Consider the following 20742-nt stretch of genomic DNA (forward strand, 5'->3'; position numbering starts at 1 on the left):
CAGGAAACTACTGCAGAAACAGCCAGATTACACCAGGAAACTACTGCAGAAACAGCCAGATTACACCAAGAAACTACTGCAGAAACAGACGGATTACACCAGGAAACTACTGCAGAAACAGCCAGATTACACCAAGAAACTACTGCAGAAACAGACGGATTACACCAAGAAACTACTGCAGAAACAGCCAGATTACACCAGGAAACTACTGCAGAAACAGCCAGATTACACCAAGAAACTACTGCAGAAAAAGCCAGATTACACCAAGAAACTACTGCAGAAACAGCCAGATTACACCAGGAAACTACTGCAGAAACAGCCAGATTACACCAGGAAACTACTGCAGAAACAGACGGATTACACCAAGAAACTACTGCAGAAACAGCCAGATTACACCAGGAAACTACAGCAGAAAAAGCCAGATTACACCAGGAAACTACTGCAGAAAAAGACGGATTACACCAAGAAACTACTGCAGAAACAGACGGATTACACCAAGAAACTACTGCAGAAACAGCCAGATTACACCAAGAAACTACTGCAGAAACAGCCAGATTACACCAAGAAACTACTGCAGAAACAGACGGATTAGACGATAAGAGAATAGGTTTTGATGACGTGAATCCGACGTTGTTGCCGGAGCCTGGTAATAAAATGACTCTAAGAATGCGACTGAACAGCACTCCCATTTGTTTGTTCCTTCAGAGATCTCTCTTTAGTAAAGGAGCGGCACATTACTCACTCCGCTCTGAGAGAAGACTACGCTGTGAGCTCCTGCTGCTGCTGTGGGGAGCGTTGCATCAACATCAAGAAACATTCAGCAACATGTGAAGTCTAAAACGTATCTGCAGAATTCTGTTGTGAATAAGAAAACACAAGGACTTTGTCAATGAAACCGGGTGGTGACAAAAATATCAGATAAAAGAGAAGCAGCAAAAGGAGCCACTTACTTTCTTTTCCATAAGATCGCAGTGTTGCCAAATATAAACTACATTATTGTCCCAACTACAGGTGGGCAATATATCCCCTACAACAGTGGTTCTCAACTGGTTTGGCGTCGGGACTCACAGTCACCCTAAGATGTTTGCTTTTTCATATTGTACATACGGTACCTCTTTCTTTTTTACTATTTAACTGTTTGCACATTTCCTGTCTATTTTGCACATCCTGAGTGATCTTATTGAATGTCGAGTGTAACAAGTGAATTTCCCCGTTGTGAGATCAATAACGGATTATCTTATTTTATTTTATCTTATCTGGTAAGTGTTAATCACAGAAAATTGTAAAAATATTTGGGGTTATGGTAGAAAAGTGAAAGAAATTGGAAAAAATTAGGGAGAAACTGGGGGATGAACACTATTTTTTAAGTGGGGGGAAATGGGTAAAGAGGTTTTTTTTTGTAGTGTTGTAGTGAGCAAAGAAATATACATTATTATGTTTGCCAGCACATTTTTGCATATTTCTGATGGTTTGCTAAAACAACTCTTCTTCATTGGTGTCAAAGTCCTCAAAAATCTTGAGATATTAATTTCCCAAATGTCAGTGGACAGAGTGAGTGATGTGACTCTCTGCAAACATGGAGCATAAACATGTCGGAGTAAAGTGAATCTGTGATGATGAAGAGCTGGTGATGAAGCCGTCTATAACACGGTCCATCGACCGCAGGGACGTTATTAATAATCTTTATGTTTATGTTGGATATTGCGTCCTCTGTGTCTCTATAGCAGCTCTATCTTTGGCCACGTTTTCTGCGTCATCAACAAAACGTCTGCGAGGTCCAATTTAAGAAAAATGTATCAAACGAAAGTCTGGACTTGGAATATAAGGTGCTTACATAAGAAGAATGACATTGTGTAAAGTGAAGTTAGAACAAGCACTCCAGTTGCCAGTTCAGTCTCGGGTCAGGGCATCTGCACGGGGCCACAAGTCAAATTTAAGACTTTTTATTATTATGCATTATTATTAGTATTATGCAAAATCGACTTGTTCAAGCTTTACATCATGTTATTATGTCATTCCCTCATTAATAACATGCCTGAAGTGTTGCCTTGGCACATTCACGTATTTTTGAGTAATCTGTAAAAACTCTGATGGCGGCCATTTTAGGGATAGGTTTGCCTGATTCCTCCTAGTAATCAATCAATCAATCAATCAATCAAAACTTTATTCATAAAGCGCTTTTCATACCAAGTAATGCCCCCACCTCCTGGAGATGCCTCCCACCTTTCGTCACCAGCCCAGAAACCAACCACTGCCCCTCAGCAGAACCCCCTCCCCACTGTGTCCAGCCTGAAGATGTAAACAGAGTCATCATGGAGGATTAGCTTCATGTGTTGTGAACCGGAGCCACAGCAGCTCTGACACTTTTACAAAGACACACATCGGTGTTTCTGTTACCTAGGTCTTAGGGCCTTGATGATGGACAGAGCCTCCGGAGAAAGCTAATGCTAAGCTAAACCTCGGTTCATCACGTGAAAACGAGAGATATGCACGAATAAAGTCAATAAAACCACCACACACATAAAGAACCGTTTAACAATGATCACACACTGAGCCGGGCTTGTTGATTTGGAAGTTTATTGCTCACATTTCATCTACAATGGGTCGTAGCCGAGTGGTTTTCTCCCGGAGCTAACAAGCTGTTAGCCGCGACAAGCAAACAACCAGCTCGGAACATTCATTGAAAACAAGCAGCATTTTATGCACAAATAACATCAATAAAGCAGCAACTACTCGAAGCAGCCTTTACGATGATCACACACTGAGCCTGGTTTCACACATTTGTGGTTTATTGCAGACTTTTCATCAACAATGAGCTGTAGTCGATTATAACAAGCTAACGGGGTAACCTCGAGTAACTATTGTCCACCTGCACAGATAATGTCCCTGGGGAGATCCGGTGTAGTCCACGGGGGTAAAGTTAGAGATCCATAGGGCATGGCAGTAGCAAAGCCTCCAAACAGCAGTTATTTTTCAGGCAAAAGCTTCTTCCAAGCGTCCGGTGTGAAAGGTTCGTCTCCAAAGTCACTTTCCGGGTCAGAGTCAGATCAAATCATATCCTGTGTGGCCATTGTTCACAAAGTGATAAAGCGTAGCTCCTTTCCAACAATAAAAATCAAAATGCACCGAAAAATCGATCGTAGTTTGAAAAGAGTGGAGTGTTGTGATGATGTCACAGACAGTGTGAGGAGGGGGTGTGTCGGAAAGGGTCGAGGGCGTCTTAAAGAGACAGGGGCCTATTTCAAGACTTTCAGTGCTACCATTTTGAGAGAGCAATTTTATACAAGGCAGTTATTTTAATTTACTGCATTTACAGACCAACAGAAGGTTTCGTCATCATTGTAGTGTGCTATAGACTGGAGCTATGTGATTGAAAAAAGAATAATACCCCCTCATTAAGACTTGTACGTCTAACCTACCGCATCCTTGTATAATCGTGGTAATCGTAAACCTTTTGCGAGAGTTGAGGTGTCGCTTCGGCCTCTCTGACCATGTAGATGAGCGGTATACTCATGGGACACTTCTGTGCATTTATTTGGCTATATCTTAAACTGAAGATGATAAAGCCACACCGCGTAGAATTTCACCCAATAAATACAACTGAAATATAAGCATTTATTTTATGACTTAATTGAAAGATACCTCATAAATTTACAAACCGACATGTGCATTTCTTGTGAGCGGCTCAGCTATGCTAAGACTGTAACTTTACAAGGAGTGGGTACGTCTATAGCTCGTCTCCATGGAGATGTCGACTAAAGTCAGTATTAGGTCTTCATCCAAATCCATTCTGTGATTACCCACTGCAGTAATAGCATTTTTTGTGTGGAGCTGGTCATTAGCAGCATGTTTTGCATTGATGGCATAAGCAGTGTGCCTTTAAGGAGAATACATAATTAGCCTCTAATCTGTCAAAAGCTGGGAATCATAATGGATAAGATCATTTCAAGATGTGATTTGAATAGCCTTGTAAAGCGAAGATGTTCAAATGTCCTGGTGCCTCAGCTCAGTCTGGAAGAGAAGCTAAATATTCTGACGGCATCAGAAACGCCTCAGTGACACCTGCCGGATCCGCGGCATCTGTTGGGGGGGCCATGTTTCCGACGATGGGAGAGTTAGCATCAGTTAATTAGGCCTGAATAAGAGCGCCAGGGGATAAACCAGGGAAAATGTGACACATCGAGTCAATGAATGGCTCATACACGGACCACATTAACCTTTCTACTTTTCATTGTGAAAAAGAAGCAGTGACTTTATCAGGCGTTCAAGCCAAGACGACTTTGCCATTTTAAAGCTGATGTAGAGGACGAGGGGAACAAAAACGGGCTCAAAGTTTACAAAAATAGCACCAAAAAGCCGTGTCAAATGGAAGGCAAGACTAATTGGTTAATGTTAGTTTTGACACTCAATTGTAGGGTTGTGCCGATGGACGATATCATCGTCCATCATGATGGATGAGCAACATCACGATGGAGAGCCACCATCATGATGCCACGCCCCCTCATGTCAGAAACACGCACTGGTCTTCTGTAGGCCTTGTAAACCTACAAACTTTGCAGGGATTTCACTGTAAATTAAATCACGGATGTAACTAATATGCTAGTTTCAGTACCTGCCAGAAGCCATGATGTGTTAGCCGTAATTATTAACGTAAAGACGCAGCTGCTCTATTTCTGACGCGCGGAGCTCTCTCTCTCTCTCTCTCTCTCTCTGCAGCTCAGAGTTTAACAGCGCGTGGTTTTGCTTTGCTTTGCTGCGTACGGAAACTCAAACCGTTTTAAAATGACGAGATGGCTCTCACATCGGAGCTAGCTTAGCGCGTGGACTATTCTCACGAAGGACTGAGAGAGGAAAGAGAGAGGAGAGAGAAAGGCGCGGTGCAGGAGTTACGAGGTTACGAGCTCACGGATTGGGCGGCACGTGGAGCGGCTTCAAAAACGTAAGCTACGACGCAAACTTATAATATTGTCCCGTTCACCCACTGTTTCTTAAATATTAAATTAAAACTGAGCAAATGCAAATAATAAGCTCCGATTTACATGTATTAGTGTGATAAGAGCCTTGGAGTTCACGCTCTGAATAAGTCGTTCTCCTCTCAGACTTTACGCACAAGTTTTTTTGCAAAAGTCGTGTTCCGTGACTCTGTTCAAATCATGTTTAGTTTAGATCAATTTATCCTGCAATCTCACATTTTCCTAGCATACATAGTAATATGCAGCATATATACAGTGGGAAAAAAAAGTATTTGGTCAGTTTCACATAAACATTGTATTGGATTTTGGCCAAATACTTTTTTTCCCCACTGTATAGGCTATGTAAATGCCTTTAAAAAAAATGCTTATAATGAGAAATGGACGATATCATCGTCCATCACAATGGTTCACTGTAAACATCGTTAACGGCCAATTAAGGGAACATCGCCCAACCCTACCCAATTGCAACCAGTAATTATTTCAGACCTAATTTTAGAGTAAAAGTTACATACTCAAAAATCTAGATCTGGTGCTGCAAATGGCTGTCCATTTGGGCTGGGAACGCTCTTAAAGATAATTGTCCTGAACAGACTACAAAAAGGAAGAAAAACACAAGCAACATTTTCCCCCCATTAATCCCAGTTTTCCCCCAGCACCACACATCCCCCCCCCAATTTTTCCCCACTTCTTGACATTGAAGATAAACTTGTTATTGTAAATTTGCGTATCTTCCAAAGAGCAATTTCAGCTTCATCTTGTAGACGATATAACACCCCCCTCCACTGTCCACTGATTTCAATTTCAATGGGCCAGACCCCTCTCAGACCCCTTCATGGTGGCTCTGCACAGAAGCAGCTGCAGGTCGGGGCCTAATGACGACGTGCGACTGTGAAGTGGAGAAACAAACCCTGAGCCCCTGGACGGAGCAGAAAGAGTCAGGATCGAAGCTGTCGTTAAAACAAACGGAGTCATGGTTTAGTCAATAATGAGAGTTAAAGTGGGCGTGAGGCGGGTCAGAGAAACCTCAGAGGATCGATGAACAGCGGAGTCTGGGTCAAGAAAACTCCACATATCATTAACAAACAACGACGGAACTTAATCAGCCTTCCACAGGCAGCAGCAAGTCCAATTTAAAGCCTAAACATTAGGGCTGGGCGATATGGCCAAAAAGTGAACATCTCAGTGTTTTTGGCTACTTTCTAAATAATGATGATGAAACGATAGAGATATTAGGGACTAGGGCAGGGCGATATGGCCAAAAATGTATATCGTGGCATGAAAAAGAAATAGCACAATAACGGTATATTTGGCGGTATATAATTATATGGTATATAATTTACGCCTGGCAAAATACATAAAAATCAAAGCCTTTAGGCAATGGGGAATATTCATTTACAGCTATTTTATTCACAGAAGTGACAATAACATAACAGTGAAATGCTCCTTAAGTTCACCTGCCTCTGTGCAGTTTACTTGTGTTTTTAATGTCAGGCAATAACGTGTTTGGGACATGTGTTTGTTAAATGAATTGTAACTTTCAAAGGATTCACTATATCTCCTATCTCTCCTGTTCGCGTCTTTCCCCCGTTCCCAGACCCGCACGCACAAACACACACGCACAAAAACACACAAACACACAAAAACAAACACACGCACAAACACACACACACAGGAAGGAAAGAAAGAGAGATAATATCAGCCGGCGATAATTATCGTAACACTCGAACAGAGCGGGTCCTAAACCGATGTATTATCTTTGTATTTCTGATTAAATACATACGATAGCCCCGCACTATGAACGAGAGAAGTTTTACATTGACTTGAATTTGTCACAGAGAGAGGTGATGCCAAATCCGTGCCTATTGTCAGCGGCAGGTTACAGCAGCAAAAGACACAACGGCAGGAGGAGATACGCCTCTAGACTCAGTGAAATACTCTTGATATTTCATGAAAGATGAAGCGAAATCATCGTACTGATAAGAGATTTGTGGCTGATTCAGACACACTCGGGTTTGTGCAGATAAAGGCACAATATGGACGGTTTCTGCCAGATAAATACATCAGGTTAAGAGAACAGATGCTACAAAGCAGCAGACAGGTATTTGAAGCTGCTGGTGCCTCTGGAGTCTCCCGAACATCAAGATGTACTCTCCAGAGGCTGCAGTTGTGCATAAACCTTCTATCCGGGCCTCCCCTAAACTGTTAATTGAAGCTGATGAGCAGAAACGGCTACAACGGGCTCAGAAATACATGAGGACTCATTTACAAACAGTCTTGTTCACTGACGAGGCCGTGTAACCCTGGATGGTCAGATGGATGGTTGGTGAATGGCCACAATGTCCCAACAAGGCTGTGACGTCAGCAAGGAGGTGGCGGAGTCATGTTTTGGGCCAGAATCATGGGGAGAGAGCTGGTCGGCCCCTTTAGAATCCCTGAAGGTGTGAAAATGACCTCTGAACTGACCACTTTCTTCTATGGTACAAAATGAAGAGCTGTGCTTTCCCGAACATAATCATCTTCATGCATGACAACGCACCATGTCCTGCTGTAAAGAATACCTCTGCACCACTGGCTGCTATGGGCATAAAAGGAGAGAAACTCATGCTGTGGACCCCATCCTACCCTGACCTCAACCCTATTGAGAACCTTTGGAGCCTCAACAAGCAAAACATCTACGAGAGCGGGAGGCAGTTTTCATCCAAACAGCAATACTGTTTTCACTGGGAGGTTTAAAGACTTGAAAATTATGCTGACTGTCATTCGAGTTGATGATTTTGAAAATCTTAGAAAAATGTCATTTGAATAATAATTTGGATAATGTGTACACACTTGTATATTTTTTGTTAGAGTTTATACATTTTGGGGTGAACTGTTACATTGGTTTGTCGTCACAAAATAAAGTGCAAATATATACACATATTATTGGTGTCATTATCGGTTATCGGTATCGGCACGTGGGAAATTATCGGTTATCGGGTCAAATTGGTATAATTGTGCATCACTAAGAGATATGAATAAAAAAATATATTTTACATTGTTTTGTCGCTCAAAAAGATAATTGTCCTGAATAGACTACAAAAGGGAAGAAGATAAGATAAGATAAGATAAACCTTTATTGATCTCACAAAGGAGAAATTCACTTGTTACAGTCGGCGTTACTTCAAAGTCTTATTGTAAGAAAAAACACTTTCTACATGTTCTGCATGTATTCGTTTATTTATTTTATTTTATTTCTTTTTTTCATATTTTTTCACCAATTTTCCCCCATTTTCTTCCGCGTGCTTAGAAATATGTGCGTAATTAGACTAAGGGACCCGTTTTTAAAGCATGGAGCGAAGCCTTTTGATCGCAGCAGGACCGAGGCACATTCTCTCTTCTCTCAGGACCGTTCACTTCACTGTCTGTCCTGTGATTGTGTGAAAGTACAACAAGACTGTAAAGTAACATGTGCAATAACCCCTTTGCAGAACACATGAAATAATCCCTGTATTTACATCACTTATCTGCGTCACTTTATCAACCACTTCACTATGATGTAAACCTGCACTGCAAACACTGACTTTAACATTATTGTTATAGTCTGTTTACTTTATTATTTACTGTTTATACTTTTTGTCCCCACAAAGTCCTCAGTAGTCATTGTATATAAGATCACACTATTTACTATTAAAATGTTTTTTTTCTCACATTTCCTGCCTCTTTGCACACAGTGTTTCTAAGAGCTGAACGTAACAAGTAAATGTCTCCATGGTGAGATCAATAAGGATATCTTATCTTATCTTATTTTATCTTAAAGGCAAATAAAGTTGTGAGTTCGTAGTGTGACAAAGTTCAGCACAAGCTGAGGAGGAATGCGAAACGGAGAGAGCAGGCGATCTGCGGTGCTGGTGTCAGTAAGACATATTCAGCTGCATGAGGCTGTGCTGATTCTGTCTGTAATAAAACCAGATGAACTTGAATCCAAAGGATTTCTATGGCGACTTTCTATTCGAAGTTTCATTATATAAATTATCTATGGATGAGTTTATTGGCTTGTGAGCAAGACAAAGATAAATCTGAGAAAACGCGGTTATTTATAAACGATTTACTGTTTTCTTCTGCGGCCCGGTAGCGGTCCCTGGCCGGGTGGTCGGGGACCATATATAACTTCTGGAGTAATCATAGTTGAGCAATGTCACTATTTCAAATTGTGTTTCAATAGAGTTATTTTGGAATGAAATGTTGCATTTCTGCAGTAAATATCTGTCTTCCTCCATTGCATCTTTGTTTTGTGGGGTGCCCCAGGGCTCCATTTGGGGGTCTGTGCTGTTTTCACTTTATATGTTGCCAGTGGCGCCAATTATTGCTCAGCGCAGTTTAGCATTTCACTGCGGTGCCGATGATTTGCAGCTCTATATACCAGTGTTCCCAAACAAAAGAGGTGCTCTACAATCCCCAACACTGCATTGTGTCTGGGGAATAAATGAGGATAAAAAACACCCAGACATTTTATTCAATGTTTGTGTGGATTCCGATTCTTTGTCTGCAAAACTAAAGCCGTTTGTGAAGAATCTCAGGGTGATTTTCAGTTTTAAATTTGACGAGCAGATCCACAGAGAGCAGGATTTTATACATCTACGTCTTTTTTTTTAATACAAAATAAAGCCTTTGTTAAAAGCACTGAGCTTGAAAGGACTATTGAAAATGCTGCAGCCGTTTTTTTAACAAACACCCAGACGTCCGCACATCGCCCCGGTCCTTTCTACCTTCACTGGACACCAGGGAACAGTGTTAGAATGGAACAATGGCGGCCCGGTCGAACAGCAGTTAGCGCCTGTGCTTCACAGCTAGAAGGTCCGGGTTCGATTCCAACCCGCTGCGGGGCCTTTCTGTGTGGAATTTGCGTGTTCTCCCCGTGTCTGCGTAGGTTTCCTCCAGGTACTCCGGTTTCCCCTACCACTAAAAACATGTACAATAGGCCAGGATGAATGAGAGTGTGTTTGAGAGTGCGCATGTGGGACGACAGATGGAAATTAACCCAAGACTACAATCCGGTGTGGCTTGTTCATTAGCATGCACTGTCCCTACCAAATAAACCTAAATGCTAAACTGACCTTTTAATATGAAATAATAACTATCTCTTGGATGTATAGCTTTTGACAAACAGATTACACCACAATAAGCACAATGACACTGGCAGAAGTGTCATTGTGAACCTGATTTTTTAACAGCGTCGTCGGCACATTCGTTCCTCAACATGCTTTCTGAAATCAGATGCTACGGTATTTAAAATGTCCTGAGAAAAGAAAAAGTCCCTGTGACATCGCTGACAGACGCGCTCCATGGAGGACACATCAGCGCAAATTTTAGTGTGGCGAGGGAGAGGGGGCGGAGCCTTCCACATGTGAGCCTTCGTCTTCTCAACTGATGAGGTTGAGAAATCTTTCGAAAACAAAGTGGATGAGATCAGGGCAAATGTGAAACCACCTGACGTGAACACTAATGTGGTTATTTCTTCTGCTTGCTCTTGGTCTGTGTTTTCTACTGTGACATTAGAGGAAGTTATGACGTTACTGAAAAGAATTAAACCCTCTTCCTGTCCTTGTAATGTCATCCCACAACTTTGTTTTATAAGGTTATTGACATTGTTGCCCCTTATGTTCAATGTTTCCCTAATTTCCCTAAAGCAGCGATAAGTCCCATCCTAAAACTTGGACCCAGCTGAGCCTGGCAATTATAGGCCCATGTCAAAATTACCCTTCCTCTCCAAAGTTGTGGAGAAGGTGGTAGTAGAACAGCTGACTACTTGTATTGATGAAATGACTAATTTCAATCGGGCTTTCGTAAGATGCACTCTACTGAGACTGCTCAACTAAAAGTGTCCAGTCACATCCGAATGCCTGCTGACTCTGGTCAGTAAGATAAGAGAAGATATTGATCCTGCTTGATCTGTCTGCAGTTTTTGACACAGTAGATCAGAAAAAGAGACTTAATACTGACTTTGGTTTATCTGGGACAGTCCTGAAGTGGTTGTCCTCCTATTTGACCAATAGAACATTCTCTGTGTGTACAATATAATGTCTGAAGCTACTCCTTTGCTGCATGGTGTTCCTCAGGCATCTGTCATGGGGCCAATTTTATTTTTGTTGTACATCAGCACTCTTGAAATAATCATTAGCAGCTTTAAAAATGTTTCTGGTCATCTCTATGCTGATGATATTCAACTGTACTTTTCGTTTAAGCAGTCAGAGCTGCACAGACTGTCAGAGTTAATGGATTGTCTTTCAAGTGTAAGGCTTTGTGAAAACTGCCTTGAATTCTAAAAAGACTGAGACTTTGATAATTGCTCCAGCGCAAAAGTCGAGCATCAGAAATCTTGGCGTGGTTTGACCAGTCTTGGTCTCTTGACAGCCATTCAAGACATTTGGTCAAAATCTGTACCACTTGAAAAACATTGCCAAGTTAAGGCCAATTTTATCCAACTCTGAACTTGAATTGGTGATTCATGCTTTTATCTCCTTTCGGTTAGATTATTGTAACTCCTTTTTTACTTGTTTTAACAAATCTGTTTTGAATAGTCTTCAAATGGTTAAAAATGCTGCAGGCTCAATCAGACGGTCACATAATGTTATATTCTGCACTGGCTCAAATTTCTAATTGAATTTCAAATATTAGTTTTTACTTTTAGAGCACTGCATGAGATAAGAAAATCCTTTATAGGCTCCCAAATATGTGTCTGACCTGCTGTGTCCTTACTCCTCCGGTCACACCCTTAGGTCCTTAGGCCAAAACCTCCTCACTGTCCCTGTGGCCCACTTTTAAACCAGTGGAGACTTGTCCTTTAAATCCATTGCTCCTAAATTGTGGAATGACCTTCCTCTGTTGCTACGTATAGCAGACTCTGTTGATTCTTTTAGACATGGCTGTTCAAACGAGCTTTTAGTTGACAAGGCTCTGATTGCTGTGATCTTTTTGTTCTTTGTGAAGCACTTTGTGATTTTATCTGTGGAAGTTGCAATATAAAAAAAGTTTCTTCTTCTCCTCCCAATTTCGTCTCATCTCATTAACATAAACTCATAAACATCTCGTCATGTTTTAGTCAGAAAAGAGCAATTTTCCCTTATGTCAATGTCAGAAAAAAATGTATTGTCATTAAAAAAAGGAGGTCAACATAATGATGTCGTTAAAGTCTTTGTTGACGAAAACAACACTGCAGGGAACAGCGTTACAATGTGGTTAAGTGTTTCATACCTTAGACACCAGGGAGCTGTGGATCTTCTTGAAGACATCGTCCATCTCCAGGAGCTTGGGTTGGACGAGGGAGCTGTGAGGTCCGCTGATGTGCCCGATGTGGTCCAGCCCCAGGTAGTGGAGGATCAGCACGTCCCAGTCGTCTCTGCGCAGAGTGCTGTCCAGATGACGGGTCACGTTGTTGTCCACCTGAAACGGAGCGGAAAGAGAGGCCTTTAGTGTCAATGAGTTTATCCACTTTAAATAAAGTGTATCATTCTGAACATTTCAATCTGGACAAATATCAGGGAGCTCATGAATGCATATTGAAAATCAAAAGACTGTCTCATGAAGGCGTCCGAAAGTGGAGACAATATTCAGTATGTGCCTGATGTTGCTCAGACAAAAGGACTTTCAGCCATAAGATGAATGTGGCAGGTTTGTGAATCACTTCCAAATAATGATCAGGGCAAACATTTGTTTCTTTGCAAAACTGTTTCTCTCCCACTGAGTTGTATTAGACCCTGCTCCTGAATCATCAGGATTAAACTCGTATTAAACTGTAACAGCAACATCTTTACAGCAGGTTTTTGACATAAATATGAGGCAGATTTTGCAGCTTGTGATGGGGAGAATGCATTTATGTAGCTCGACAGGGAGAGAGAGCGCTGTTCATTACAGAATGATTAAAACCATCAAATCAGGATGTTTTTCTGACAACTCCATAAAATGCCTCTTGTCTTCTCGCAGATTTGTATCTTGTTACTAATGAAGCTGAAATGTAATAACTGAGCACCGTGATGTAAACAGCTGTTTTAGAAATATAAATACAGCTCAATGAAAATATGAAAATTGCAAATCGAATTGCAAAAATCTGTCAGAAAAATTAGGTTTGTGATCAAAATCGTGCAGCCCTAACCAGTACCACACCCTTAAAGGGGCTAGATGCAAGTTGGCCACCAGTAAACTCTGTATAGTCCCTTTGATGTTACTTTAGGCCTTACTGAAAGATCCAAGATTATCTTCACACTGGACTCAGGACGGTGAATGAATGTACAACTGTTTCCCTCCCTTCGCAAACAATGTAACGCTGCTTTCAAGAGCCATACTTATCTGGAAGAGGAAGAAGAATGAGCTGCAGAGTTTTCAGTGTTTTCATAATGGTTTTGTTCTGTGGCTGGACAAACAGTTGCAAACAGCCCTTGTCACTAATATAATAGTAGCATTTGTGGATTTTCCTTTTGGAGATTCCTTATGAAAACGCTGGCTCCAGTTTCTCGTCTGTAAAAATTCAAATGCCATCTCTGAAAAGTTGTGATGAATAAATTAGGGCTGTGACACACAGAACAAAGCGCTGCTCGATGTTGAACCTGAAGCTTCTATTGGTCCTGACAAAGAAACAGAAATTATCTACAGACACAGTGTTCCCCCATCTGCCCAACGCTCAGTACGACGAGTTACAGGGAAAAAAGAGAAGACAACGTTGTAAACTTTTATGTACAGTATATAGTAGGTCTTAGTAAAACATTTCTAAGCTAAATAAATCAGTCAGGAACTAGATCTGTAAAAATCCTTCATCCAAATGTAGTTGAGCCAGAGCATGTCAAATGTGGAGTCTGTAGGAGTTACTTAAGTGGAGATGTTGTTAAAAAGTGGAATGAAAACAGCCCTAAAGATCAGTCACTTTGACTGTACATATATATATATATATATATATATATCCATTCAGCCCCATTCAATGTAATGATCCAGAGTGGTCTGTGAAATTAACATGGCTGCTCAATCTCCCTCTACGAAGCCTGTTCCTTAAAAGGGCAAAAGGGCAGGAAGCCCCGCACTCGCAGGGCAACCGGACCGTCCACAAGCCTCAACAGAGCCTGTCAATCTTAGATTTAGGCTTTAGCTTTGTATTGCTGATGTACAAAAACCAGCGTGGTAGAAATATGATACATAGCCCAGGATTGTCACATAGGTCACTGCGATTTTTAGAAAAAGAAAAACTCTTTGGATCCAGGCTTTTAAGCAGTACAAACGAGGTCCAAAGCTACACAGGAATCCTGTTAACCAAGTGTCTTTTGGAGTCGCCCCTGGCCACAAGGGGGTGGTATTACAGCAATGTCAGCTCCATGAGGACCAAAGAGAAGTGCTTTCCCCCACCATTGTGCACTCTTCTGTTCTGACTGAATTGTTGACCATTAATGGCCTCTATTGATTGTGAAAGCAGTGGAGCACTGATGCTGGTCATTACTACATGATGCAGAATATTGCGTTATTGCAAGATCTGTGTATTGTCATGCCTCTGCTGCGGATTTCACTGGCTGGCGTCTTCCACAAAGGAAATTCCTATATTTAGACTACAGAGTGTTGTCTGGGGGATTCCGTGCGTCATGTGGATACCACCCATGTCAGTATTTTTGAAAGGATATGGGTGGGAAACACCATGATGGAGTACTTTGAGACAAATCTCCAAACTGACACTGCAAGAGAACTTTTGTTTCCACCTGCACCTGCACCAGATTTTGGGGGCTCTGTGATGAACAGAACTGAAATAAACGACGATCAAAAACTTGTGAAAGGTCACCATCTGGTCATTTCATCTGGGCATTTAGACTAATTTGTGGGATAACTTCACAGTTGTCTGTTACTTGTGTGTAAACTTTCAATAAAAAATTCAAAATAAAATCTTTATGTTTATGGTTGTAAACATGACAAAATGTGCAAAAGTTCAAGGTGTATTAACACTTTACAGAGGCACTGTAGAACCTGCAGTTGCGCCCCAAGACCTGAGGTGGCAGAAGTGAGTATAAAATGACCAACTTGCATCTAGCCCCTTTAAGTCTCATATGTTTTGTTAATCAGGCCGCTGGTTAGATTTGGCTGTAGCTCTGGGACTGGACCCAAATGAAAACTTAGAGCTGTAAAATGATGAACTTTCATATTCCCCAAACATAACATCGCCATTGGCCAATAATTCGCCTTGATCTTTTTAGAATGACTTATCAAGTTTTGAAATTTAAAATTTTGACAGATTTTTCAAATATTTTTAGATATTTAGAATAGATTTATTTATTTATTTTGTCCCTCTTTGTATCTTATATGTCACAAAATAAAAACACAAATTTAAACCTGGTGCCATCCATATTCCCAGCCTTTTTAGTTGTAGTCTTACTCTTAGTCTTTTGGATGAAAATGCTTTTATTTAGTCACATTTTAGTCATTTCTCAATGTGACAACTTTTAGTCACGTTTCAGTCAGACAAAAACTCTAAAGGTTTTAGTCAAGTTTTAGTCAGTTTCATTATAAAAGGTAATAATTTATTTCGATAAGTATGGGAAATTGGAATGTATAATATATATATATATTTTTTTATTGCTTCTAACAAACAGATTACAGCACAATAGGCATAAGTGTAATTGTGAACAGGACTTTTCTCAAAAGCGCCCGCTCTCCTCGTCCTCTGATCTAGAGCTGAAACGACTAATCGACGACTAATCGCTTATTGAAATAGTCGACAACTATTTTAGTAATCAGTCGTTTTCTTTCTGGTTCACACAGACTAAAATGGAGCTAAAATGACATCAAAAACCTACATCAACCCAGTAACATGACAGAGTTTTCTCATTGTGGATGTACTTACATTATTTTGAATTTACTGGAGAAAAGGCAGTGCTGGAGGCGAAGCTAAAGAGGAAAACCACGATGATGCTAGCCCTTCGCCTCCCAAACAGCCACGCGTCGCAGCATGTGACGGCACAGCTCCATGTCACATGTAGCAGGTGAGTTCTTATCCTCTGAGCACAAGCTCTGTTTTCCAACAGCCTGACGAACCACTTTCTCCCATTTTCATCTCGTCTCATTGAACTCATAAACGTCTGGTTTTAGTCCCCAAAGAGCTGTTTTTAGCCCGTCATCATTACATTATCGTCATTAAAAAAAGGAGGTCAACGGAATGACGACGACACTGCTGTCCCCTTTCGTTTGAGAGAAAGAAACTTCCTTTCATTACACAGATTACCGTGACCCAGGAAGCTTCAAACCAACAGCCTTTCAGTTGTACACAGCTTGAAGTTTGAAGAAAAATAACTGTATGGTGAATAAACTCACGGATGATTTATGCACATGCTGTATGAACTTCTGACCTGGGTAATAATGAATGCTCAGAAGTTTCATTGTTTGGCCACGTACAACGACAATAAAGACAAAAGGTAAAGCTACTTATTTATTTATTCTCTGTCTTATTTATTGATGATTCCTTTCTAGTTTTCTAATCTGTTGTTTTTATGTATGACTTATTGTGCAGTATATCGTATGGCACGTGAAGCGTCTTCAACCAAAAGCCAAGATGATTGCTTTGTTTCTTCTGCCCTGGTGTTTCGCAGCAGACGCAGGGTTTCTTTTCTTGCTAAATGTGCACATTATGTTTTGCTGACTGCGTCCCGCGAGGAAAGTGGATTTGATCTCTCTGCAGTAAGACGAGACGATGCAGGTGAAGGGGGGAAAATATTACATGTCGAGATATCAATGCGAAACGTCTGCTGTAGACTAAGAACATGAATATGAGGGGAATAAGTGCCTATATCTTCAGTGACGAAACCTAAAGAATGGACAGCTGAGTTTAAATGTGTGGCTTTATTTTGTGATATACAGGAGACCGAGCTTTTGCTGCTGCTGCCCCCCGGCTGTGGCACTGCCTGCCCCAATGCTAAACAGTTTTAAATCCGCCCGTAAAACCCACTTGTGAGAAGATCTGTAAACGATCTGTAAAAGATCTGTAAAAAATCCAATGTCTCCTTGTTTTTGGGTTCAAAGCTCAATAAATCAGACAAGATACTGAAAAATCCCTAACTTTATTTATGATTGACGGACTAAAAATGATCCTAACATTGTTGGTAGGTAGGATGATGATAAAAGGATGAAATGAGTAATAGGATAACTATAGGATGCCAAAATCCCTCTGGGGAAGGGACCTTTGTTTTAAGTTGTGGCCATTGACCCCATAAAAGTTGGGTTAACTGAGTGAGGCAGCAGAGAGAAGTTCTCGTCCACACTGTGAGCCCAAACATGCCGATGGCGTAATCTTTTTCAACAAAACTTTTTTTAAGTTAATGAACTAAAAACTTTGAACTTAACTTAAAGGGATATTTCAGGATTTTTGACATAGGGCCTCATTTCCTAGTTATCCAGAGTGTTGCTGGTACCTGGAGATATTTTGTTTGTAATTCAAGCAGTTCTTATGTTTGAAGAGTTTTGTGGCGCTAGGCTAATGCAAGGCTAGTGCGTTTCTATGTCAGCTAGCCTGCATTAAAAACAGTCTGACCCGCTCCACAGTGCACCTGACTAACGATATAAATGTCTGTGTCCAAAGAGTAATTTTAACTATTTTGCATTTAAAATAACTTATATTTGAGCAGCATCAGCTTCATGGTTGTATAAGCTACGCAACGGCGGAGTGATCTGCTAGAAAATAGTCCCTCAAAATGCGATCATTCATGTGATGCAAGGTCAGTTATATTCCAGAAATTATTCTATCGACACAGAGATTAGTCTGGTGTTATAAGTGATTTGCCTCAGGTGCACTGTGGAGGCCAGTTCATCTAGGCAAAATGTTTTTAAGTTCAGCTGAACTTAAACATTATCAGTTCATCCTATCTTAAAAACTGAACAAATAATTAACTCACTTGGTAACAGTGGGGGGGAAAAGTATTTGGTCAGTTCCCCATAGACTTTCTATTGTATTTTGGGCAAATACTTTTTCCTCCACTGTACATGGGAGGTTGCTGAAATCAGGCTCTGGTATTTGATTATTTGGATGGAGTGGTCATTATATATGCCGGAATTTGGGCCACTGGCCACAAACTAGCAGTGACAGGTGAGAGTCCAGAGCGGTAGAGGGAAAGGCACGTGGGTGGTCTTGGTTTAAAACGTAGCGTCTCAGCTTAGGGTTACACGTTCTGAATGACTGGATTACTGTGACGATGGTGGTACTGCAGTATTCGGGCCATACCTCAGTGTAGTCGGACACGAAGAAGGACGTGGTTCCGTCCGACTCCTGGAAGTGTTTGGGGAAGAGCTTGAGCCACGTGTCGTCGCCGTAGAAGATCATCCTCTTCCCCGCGGCCTTGGCTTGGGACACCAGGTTGTCCTCCTGCAGAGCGTGGGAGTTCAGGTTCACCACCACGTCGATGAAGCCCGGGATGGAGCCGCTGGTCAGGGCCTGGACGGAGAGACGAGAGGTCAGGGTCAGCGCTGTGGAAATGTTCATCCGGGAATTATATATAAAATGATTATTAAGGACTTAAAATTAAGTAAATAAGTAAATATTTGATGAGCAATAACATTGCTTCAGTTTAGGATATATTTTAGTTACAAGCAACAAAATGTTATTAACAGGAAATGAGAAAAAAAATCAAAATCAAATCTAAATATTGATTTTTGGCAACAAATATTTTAGCAGAGGCATCGTTCAGGTATCGGTATCGAAAACCAAGTATAGTTAAAGCACTGGTATCAAAAAAATGGAATCTTCATCATTTCAAAAACAATATAAAGTACATGCAATATTTGTACTGGTGGATGTGAAGAAGTGTCCACATTTGTAACTTATTTACAAATGAAATGTTCTGAAATGTAACTTGACACCAGGACGAAAGGAGCTTTCAAAGTGATCAGGAAAATCTTAAAAGGAGGGTAATATTCTGTCTTCTGCTGAAACCAGTGAGAAGCTGAGCTGAAGCTGAACCAGTAGGGGGCGTGAGAGAGTTTTATGGTCTGTGAAGGAGAAAGGGGAGTACAGTATGCCTGGAGAAAATGGAGAACGGGAGAGTGAGGATGTCTCTGTAACGTGATCTTGGAAAGTGAGGGGTCAAACAAAGATAACTCCAAGGTTTCTTGCAGAGAGTCATGTTGGTGGACGGGGCCCCCACTTTCCTCAGGCGGTTCAAAGATCCCAATTTGACACTAGTTTCCACAAGGGAGCTCTTTCTACAAACCTGACTTTTCAATAGACAACAGAGCCAACAGGAAGCAGCATAGAAGTTTACAATCAATAACCTGTTTTCACAAACCACAGCATGTATTTAATCGACCGAGGGAAGACAAAACAAATGTTCGGATAATGACATGTTTTCCGCAGTTTCTGACACGGCCCCTATAGCTCCTTGGTTTCATCATCCGCAAACAGGCTTCTCCTTCCACAAGGTGATGTTTATATACCGAACGTTTCATCAGAACAAAAGGCCACGGCTTCTGTCCGAACGGCAACCGATGGAGGAGCAGCTGGGATTCAGGGGGTTCTTTATGTTCCGGCGGAGGAGGGAGAGGGAGAGTGAGGGAGGGAGGGAGAGGGAGGGAGGCGCTGACAGAAAAGTTCAGATCTCTCTCTCTCGCTCTCTCGTCTGCTCTCCTCTTCTGGCCTCAGGTGCTGTGGGTCCAGGGGAGAAGCCTCAAAGACACACACTTCAGAAAGTGGAATGTTTTTTTCAAGGATATATCCATTTCATGAGCCACATAGACGCACACTGCAGCTGCGTCTTTACCCGCCACGCTGCAGGTGGAGGGGAAGAAAATGTGTTTAAAGAGATCATCTGAAACTTTGGCTGTAAAATGTAATGTATTAAAAAGACCTAAATTGCCTATATTTTCAGTGATCAAATCTAAATAATGGATAAAGCGAGATTTAAATTCTAGTTCTATTTTTGGATAATTCGTTTTTGAATAAAGTACTTTTTAGTGAAAAATATGTCAGGAATTAGATCTATGTGTGTAAAAAGTTTCCAAGTGCAGACGTTGTTACACAGAGTGGAATGAAAACAGCCCTAAAGTTTAGTCCCTTTGTCTGCACATGCGCCCTGTATATATTTCTCCCGTCTTTAGCCGCTGCTGTCTCCCACAAAGGAAATGACCATATTTGGATTACAGCGTCATCTCAGCCACAGCTTTTCTTGCTACACGTGGATGCCAAACATGTGAGTATTTGTGAATGAATCAGCATGGGAAAGACCAGGGAGCCACACAACCATGTTAGAGTTACTTTCTGGATAAATCTTAAGGTTAAGGTTAAAGGGGCTAGATGCAAGTTGGCCATGTTATACTCACTACTGCCACATCAGGCCTTAGCCGTAACTCCAGCTTTTACATTAAGCTCGTGCATGACGGCACTTCAGACCCGAAGTAACAACTTTTTCAGAGACAGTGCAGGGTTTTAGAGGCAGTTGTGGTGAACAGGTCTGGGCTCATTCTACACATTAGGACATGGCTGGAACATGTAGGGGGATAAAAACATATTTAAACTCCGTATAGTCCCTTTAAGGTATACTTTATTAATCCCCTTACGGAAATTCATTCTCTGCATTTGACCCATCCTCAATGCCGCAGGGGCGACCTGTAGGAGCAGTGAGCTGCCAGCGTGGGCCGGTGCTCAAGGACCCATCTCCATGATATGGAGCCAGGCTAATGGTCAGAAACACCTGGCTGGATTATTCACCTATTGCACATGTTTCTAGTGGGAAGGGGAAAACGGAGCACCCAGAGGAAACCGGAGCAGACACGGACCTGCAAACTC

The 20742-nt window shown here is 41.4% G+C and overlaps 2 protein-coding genes across 2 annotated transcripts in view; one reads left to right on the forward strand and one right to left on the reverse strand.

Annotated features, from left to right (window-relative positions):
* The window catches only part of LOC306962771 (uncharacterized protein), a 1040752-nt gene that overhangs the window by 116740 nt on the left and 903270 nt on the right, over positions 1-20742 (forward strand). The gene's annotated exons all lie outside the window — the stretch shown is intronic.
* Positions 1-20742, reverse strand: part of pigg (phosphatidylinositol glycan anchor biosynthesis class G (EMM blood group)) — a 135006-nt gene that overhangs the window by 103444 nt on the left and 10820 nt on the right. Inside the window, exons 3-4 of the mRNA XM_079555983.1 lie at positions 18187-18396; positions 12204-12392 (exon numbers count right to left, since the gene is read on the reverse strand). Of these exons, the coding sequence (XP_079412109.1) occupies positions 12204-12392; positions 18187-18396 (399 nt within the window). The remainder of the gene's footprint in view (positions 1-12203; positions 12393-18186; positions 18397-20742) is intronic.

This window comes from Gobius niger, assembly GCF_951799975.1.
Source record: "Gobius niger genome assembly, chromosome: 5".
Classification (NCBI taxonomy): Eukaryota; Metazoa; Chordata; class Actinopteri; order Gobiiformes; family Gobiidae; genus Gobius; species Gobius niger.